The sequence below is a fragment of the Babylonia areolata genome, chromosome 10, assembly GCF_041734735.1.
Source record: "Babylonia areolata isolate BAREFJ2019XMU chromosome 10, ASM4173473v1, whole genome shotgun sequence".
NCBI lineage: Eukaryota > Metazoa > Mollusca > Gastropoda > Neogastropoda > Buccinidae > Babylonia > Babylonia areolata.
Window position 1 is genome coordinate 33,432,765 of NC_134885.1, and position 7,313 is coordinate 33,440,077.

Consider the following 7,313-nt stretch of genomic DNA (forward strand, 5'->3'; position numbering starts at 1 on the left):
AGTACGGCCAGTCCTCTCTTCTCCTCTACACAGACCCCTTGGATGTCCAGTGGGTGTCTGAATGACCCAACCTTTAGCTTCCGTCGTCAGAATTGTGGTATTCTTTGTCAACATTCACCTCTTCAGTACAAGAGCCTTCCGCTTGCAATATTTTGATGATGGTAATTGGGGTGAAACGCTGTTAGCCGCGTCGTTTCTTTCGCCGTTCGTATGGAGAGAGTTAAAAGACCACTTGGGGAGTTCCGCGCTTACATGATTTATAGAGGCGTCACATGATCTGTGCTTTCGAAGTTGATTGGCTCTCCAAAATTGCGAGCAACAAAGGCATTGAAAAGAGGTAGAACGCGCGAAACGGTAGGCTTCATTTTCTGGGTTTTTGCTTCCTTTTTTTTTCTTCTTTCTTTTTTTTTCTTTTTCTTGTTTTTCTAAACATTCCATAGCTCTTAACTGCAGTGTTGTAGTACTGGAGGCTACCAACTGAAAAAAAAAAAAAAAAAAAAAAAATGAGGGCAGCACACGTTTGTTTGCTTTAGTCTATGTCCATCGCCACTGGCATTGCTCGCCATTTCCATGAAAGGGAGATCTATGCGCATGCGCAGGATCGAAGATGGCCGTGCTACTCTCAAGCCAGCGGTCTACGAACGCATTTCTTGCCAAACAACCTACACACCTCCCCTTCATCAATGACGAAGTAATGTACGTGGACTGGAGCGTGACTTGAAGCCTCACCAACATGGGAAACGAATGATGAGCGCCGTGAACGGAGATATCAGTTGTCTTTATTTGTATTTGTATTTCTTTTTATCACAACAGATTTCTCTGTGTGAAATTCGGGCTGCTCTCACCAGGGAGAGCGCGTCGCTACACTACAGCGCCATCCCCCCCCCCCCCCCCCCCCCCTTTTTTTTTTCCGGCGTGCAGTTTTATTTGTTCCCGATCGAAGCAGATTTTTTCTACAGAAATTTGCCAAGAACAACCCTTTTGTTGCCGTGGGTTCTTTTACGTGCACTAAGTGCATGCTGCACACGGGACCTCGGTTTGTCGTCTCATCCGAATTAACATTAGCAGGTAATGCTCTGAGAGCTTGGTCTCTGACCGAAGATGGGCGTTATATAATTATTCATACTACTATTGCTACTACTTAGAAGAAGAAGAGGAAAAAAGAAGGAGGAGGAGGAGGATAAGGGAGAAGGAGGAGGAGGAGGTGGAGGAAGAGAAGAAGAAGAAGAAGAAGAAGAAGAAGATGATGATGATGATGATGATGATGATGATGATGATGATGATGAAAGAAAGAAAGAAAGAAAGAAAGAAGACGAAGAAATGTTGCGTTTATCATCTTTGTTCCTTACTTCTTTCATCGCCAACTTCTCCTTCTTCAGGCACGGAACTGGGCTCAGTCTGCCATCGTGGTGCGATGAAACAGTAGCGCCAGTAGTAGTAGTAGTAGCAGCAGTGGTCGTGGTGGTGCTGACAGAAGGTGATGCTGGCACTACAATCACAGGGGACTGGTGGAGATGGTGGTGACGTAAGGCGAGGAAACGTGGAGCGAGAGGAGAGGGCAGGGGAGAACGAGAAGCAGCAGCAGCAGCAGCAGCAGCAGGAGGAAGAGATGGTCCCTTCGCAAGACTTTCCGCACTGATCGTGGTGGTCGTGGTGGGGATGGTGGTAAGGGTGGTTTGGAGGAAGGTCGTGGGGGTGGTAGGGGTTGATGCTGCGCTCTTCGTCTCCTTCTCCTCCTCCTTCTTCTTCTTCTTTGTTGTCGGCTCAGAGTTCACCTGCTTCTGGCGATTCAGACGGAGATCCAGCAGTTCATCCTGTCATCATGATATTAATAATGGTAATAATGGCATTGATATGAAACGAAAGAAGAAGGAAACCAAGAAGGAGAAAAGGAGGAGGAGGAGGAGGAAGAAGAAGAAGAAGAAGAAGAAGAAGAAGAAGAAGACAAACCCGGGCGCGGCCGTGCACGGGAGAATCTAAATGAGCGGAAGTAATGCCACTGAAACGATGCAGATGATGGGGCAGCAAAAAAAAAAAAAAAAAAAAAAAGAAGCACCCTCATCATCCTCATCCTTATCATCATCGTCATTATTATAAACAAACATTTTCAAAACAACAGAATAAAAGATCAATAATGAAAAAAAAACAAGTTTCGAAATAATAATAACAATAAGAAGAACAAGAAGAAGAAAGCAGTAATATAGGATTTTGAAAACATCTCAAAACAATTTTGAATTTGAACATGTCCGTCAGAAACAAACCAGGGGCAAACAACAAACAGCAACTCTTTGGCCATGGGGTGTCCGGCAGGGCCTCCCCCCCCCCCCCCACCCCCCCACCCCACCCACCCACCCCTCCTTCATCCAGCATCATTCAGCTCGGAGTACACGGAATGCTGCAGGAGAAGGCTACCTCAGTCGTTTTGCCGTTTGACTGCTGGTCCGATCTGACAGTGACACGTCTCGGACTTGCAGGACAAACTATCAAACTTCTAACCGCGTTGCAATAAACGCTTGCTTCTTCCGGTTTCTTTGTCATAGCGCATATACGCAGTTTTGGTTGCGTGCTAACCACTGGCAAAACATTTTTTTTTTAAATAATAATAATAAAATAAAATAAATAAAACAAGAAAATTTAGAAAAATTAACCCCTCGACAACTGAACTTAAGCGTATTAAAGGAAAATGAGGGTGGCACGAGATTCAAGAAGATAATTTTTTTTTCCCTTGCAGAGAAGGTTATATATGTCAAGAAACATGTAATCACATTTCACATTTGGGTAAACAGTATAACAAAATACATTGTTTGATTCCAACAAAAACAATGAAGCATTACACCGTAGAACCTGCTTCAAGGAAAAAACAAGAAGATAAAATTAATACAAGAATTACTTCTCGGACTGGGAGTACTTTTTTTTTTTCTTTTTTTTTTTTTGAGTGATCATCTTTTGTCAACTGATTCTGCCAGCTGAAGAAAAAAAAGTCCTACTAATGTCAAACCCGAGAGAGAGGGAAGAAGACGTAATCCAAAGAAAGAATGGGTGGCTGACATCCTTACTAGTGACCGGCGCCAGTCTCACCGCAGCTCATTTTTTAGGCAGCAGGTCCGTACAGAAAAAAAACACGCTAGTCAGGGGCTGAAAGGGGTTAAAGAAAAATGAAATAGAATAAGAAAATGAAATGAAATAAAAGAAAAGAAAAGAAAAGAAAAATACATAACTGTGCATACAAAACAGAAGACAAAGTACATTTGCCCCAGGACAGTGCGAACAATGGGAACGGAGACACACTGAAGCGGAAACGCCAATGCAAATGCAGGGCGCAGTTCGCATGAGTGACGTTTTTGCCGTACCAGGAAGCATTTTTTCTACGTTTATATATACATAAACATGAATATACATAAATATAAGTGTACGTGCGTGTGCGTGTGTGTGTGTGTGTGTGTGTGTGTGTGTGTGTGTGTGTGTGTGTGTGTGTGTGTACATACATACACAGAGAGAGGTGTGTGTGTGTGTGTTTGTGTGTGTGTGCGCGCGAGCGAGCGCGTGTGTGTCAGTATGTGTGTGTGTGAGTGAGCGCGAGCGCGAGCGCGCGCGCGCGCGTGTGTGTGTGTGTATTATGTGTGTGCGTGCGTGTGTGCGCTTGTGTGTGTGTGTGTGTGTGTACATACATACATTGAGAGAGAGGTGTGTGTGTTTATGTATGTGTGTGTGTGTGCGCGCGAGAGCGCGAGCGTGTGTGTGTATGTGTGTGTGTGTGTGTGTGTGTGTGTGTGTGTGTGTGTGTGTGCGCGTGCGCGTGCGTGTCTGTGTGTGTGCGTGCGTGTGTCGGGGAGGGGGGGGAAGAGGTTGGGACGGTTTTCTTGTGTGGTTTTTGTCTGACTGGCGTGTGTGTGTGTATTGCAAACTGCGTTCATGTGCTGAAAGACCCAGGAAGAAGATGAAGAAGAGGAGGAAGGGGGAGGGGATGGAGGAGGCGGAGGAAGAAGAAAAACAAGAACAACAAGAGAAAGAACAGGGAAATGAAAAGAAGAAGAACAAAGAACAAGATCTAGAACATGAAAAAGAATAATAATCAATAACAAATGATGATGATGATGATGATGATGATGGTGATGGTGATGGTGATGGTGATGATGATGACACTGGCGATCACGATGCAAGATCACGCTCACAGTAGCGATGACGACCACGATAACGATAACGATAACGATAAACTCTCTCGCTCTCTTTTTTGTGCGCATAGAGTTGACTTCATCAAGATTTTGCGCCTTATAAATAGTAGTAGTAGTAGTAGTAGTAGTAGTAGTAGTAGTAGTAGTAGAAGTAGTAGTGTTTTTATGGATTTATCTCTCTTTTTTTTTTCTTTTTCTTTTTTTTTAAGGCCCGACTAAGCGCGTTGGGCTACGCTGCTGGTCAGGCATCTGCTTGGCAGATGTGGTGTAGCGTATATTATTAGATTTGACCAAACGCAGTGACGTCTCCTTGAGCTACTGAAACTGATACTGATACTGATACTCGCTCGCTCACTCACTCTGCACGGATTGGGAAAGTCCTCCCCACGGACGCTGCGCACTCCGGACGCTCTCATGTGCTCCTGGTAGTAGAAAATACTGGCCGCGGAAGGACTCACACGGCAATGCCCCCTCCTGCCCTTCGTCACACTGCTGCAGAAGCTGCTGCTGATGCTCATGCTGCTGATGCTCAAGCTGATTCGGTTGCTCCCGATCACGCTGCTGTTGCAGCTGCTTCTGCTGTTGCTCTTGGTGGTGATGGTGATGAAGATCATAGCGACGGCGAAAGTCGTGAAGGTGTCGAGGGAGCGCTGGGTGTGTGTGGGACGGATGATGATGATGATGATGAGTTGTTGGGTGTGGTGGTGGGGGTGGTGAGAGTGGCTGTGGTGGTGGGGGAGAATGTGTTGTTGGTGGTGGTGAGGGTGAGGGTGGTTGTAGTGGTGGTGGTGGGGGCGCAGGGTGTGTGTGGGAAGGATGATGATGATGTGTTGGGTGTGGTGGTGGGGTAGAATGGGGTGGTGGTGAGGGTGAGGATGGTGGTGGTGGTGGTGCACGGTGTGCGGGAAACGGATGAAGGGCTGGGTGTGAGGGTGGGGGAGGACGGGGTGAGGGTGGTGGTGGTGGTGGTGGTGGTGGACATGGTTGTGGTGTCTCTGCCTCAAGGTTCTTGGGCGAGGGAGTCTTGGTGAGAGTCTTGGTGGCGTGTGGCTGGTGGTGACGGTGGTGGTGGTGGTGTTGGTGGTGGTGTTTTCTACTCAGGTCCAACGCTACCTCCTGCACACACACACACACACACACACACACACACACACACACACACACACAAACACACACACACACAGACAGCTTCAGTTTTCAAATTGAGAGTTCAAGTATGTCTTGTCGAGGCACTGCGGACTGATCTATAAATAAGCTATAACACATCTGTTGCAACAAAACATCGTAAATGAATAAATGAATGAATGAATGAACAAATAAATAAATAAATAAATAAATAAATGAATGTATGAGTGAACAAATAAATACATAAATACATAAATCAATGAATGAATGAATAAACAGATATTTAACAAAACCTTCACCGTTACAAAAAAAAAAAACACAAGAAGGACAAAAACAAAGAAACCAAACGTCACCACCCAAACCATCTCACCAGTTTTGTAGTCGTTGACAAAGAAAGAAAAGTATTCCGCCGTTATGAAGAGAGAAAGAAAGAAAGAACAAACGAACAAACAAAAGAAGAATAGAAACAATGAAAAGAAGGACAGTAACAAACTGTTACCACCAAAAACCGTCTCACCACTTTGTAAAGTCAGTAACAAAGAAAGAAAAGTATTCCGCCGTTATGAAGAAAGAAAGAAAGAAACGAACAAACAAAAGAAGGTGAGAAAATGAAAAGAAGGACAGTAACAATGAACAGTTACCACCAAAAACCGTCTCACCACTTTGTAAAGTCAGTAACAAACAAAGAAAAGTATTCCGCCGTTATGAAGAAAGAAAGAAAGAAAGAAAGAAACGAACAAACAAAAGAAGGTGAGAAACAATGAAAAGAAGGACAGTAACAATGAACAGTTACCACCAAAAACCCTCTCACCACTTTGTAAAGTCAGTAACAAACAAAGAAAAGTATTCCGCCGTTATGAAGAAAGAAAGAAACGAACAAACAAAAGAAGGTGAGAAACAATGAAAAGAAGGACAGTAACAATGAACAGTTACCACCAAAAACCGTCTCACCACTTTGTTAATTCAGTGACAGTCGGGCGCAATAGCCGAGTGGTTAAAGCGTTGGACTTTCAATCTGAGGATCCCGGGTTCGAATCTCGGTGACGGCGCCTGGTGGGTAAAGGGTGGAGATTTTTTTTTTCCGATCTCCCAGGTCAACATAAATTATGTGCAAACCTGCCAGTGCCTGAACCCCCTTCGTGTGCACACGAAAGCAGAAGATCAAATACGCACGTTAAAGATCCTGTAATCCATGTCAGTGTTCGGTGGGTTAAGGAAACAAGAACATACCCAGCATGCACACCCTCGAAAGCGGAATATGGCTGCCTACTTGGCAGGGTAAAAAAAAAAAAAAAACAAGCGGTCATACACGTAAAAGCCCACTAGTGTACGTACGAGAGAACGTGGGAGTTGCAGCCCCTGAACGCAGAAGAAGAAGAAGTATTCTGTGACAAAAACAAAAACAAAAAAAAAAAAAAAAACTTCCATCGTTAGAAAGAAAGAAACAAACAAACAAACAAAAGACAAAAACAAACTTAAAAAAAAATGTTACTACCACCACCACCCCAAAAAAACCCGCCTCACCACTTTGCGATCTGAACACCTGTCTGCACCAGCACCACTACTACGATCCACCCTTGCTGCAGAACAAGGTACGGTCGCATGACTGTGCGTGTGGGGACAGGGGTAGTGGAGACAACCACCAAGACCACGAGCTTCGGTCACCCTGCTGAGTTGGTGCCGCCCCTGCTGCTGTTGTTGCTGCTGCTGTTGCTGCTGCTGCTGTTGCTGCTGCTGATAATGATCATACACTCGTAGTGGGGGTGTGGCACTTGGGGGTGGAGAGTCGTCGTGCCGATGCAATGGTGGCGGCTCGTCCAGGGAGTTCTCGGCGGAGTCCGGCGCCTCTTCCTTGATGAGAACGGGCATGGTTTGGGCAACGCTGAGGTCCAGCGATTCCTCCTCCTGTTAGGATGTTAACGAAGATGTGTACAGTTCAAATTGCAAAACGGTTTTAACTTGACGTGAGCGAAGAAGAGAGAGAGAGAGAGAGAGAGAGAGAGAGAGAGAGAGAGA

At 45.2% G+C, this 7,313-nt stretch overlaps 1 protein-coding gene across 3 annotated transcripts in view; it reads right to left on the bottom strand.

Annotated features, from left to right (window-relative positions):
* LOC143286951 (uncharacterized) overlaps positions 1-4,927 on the bottom strand; it is a 16,481-nt gene extending 11,554 nt beyond the window's left edge. For all 3 annotated transcript variants that reach the window (XM_076594923.1, XM_076594922.1, XM_076594925.1), the window contains exons 1-2: positions 4,532-4,927; positions 1,350-1,814 (exon numbers count right to left, since the gene is read on the bottom strand). In XM_076594923.1, coding sequence (XP_076451038.1) covers positions 1,350-1,814; positions 4,532-4,786 — 720 coding nt within the window. In that variant the 5' untranslated portion in view covers positions 4,787-4,927. The remainder of the gene's footprint in view (positions 1-1,349; positions 1,815-4,531) is intronic.
* Positions 4,928-7,313: the final 2,386 nt, after the last annotated feature.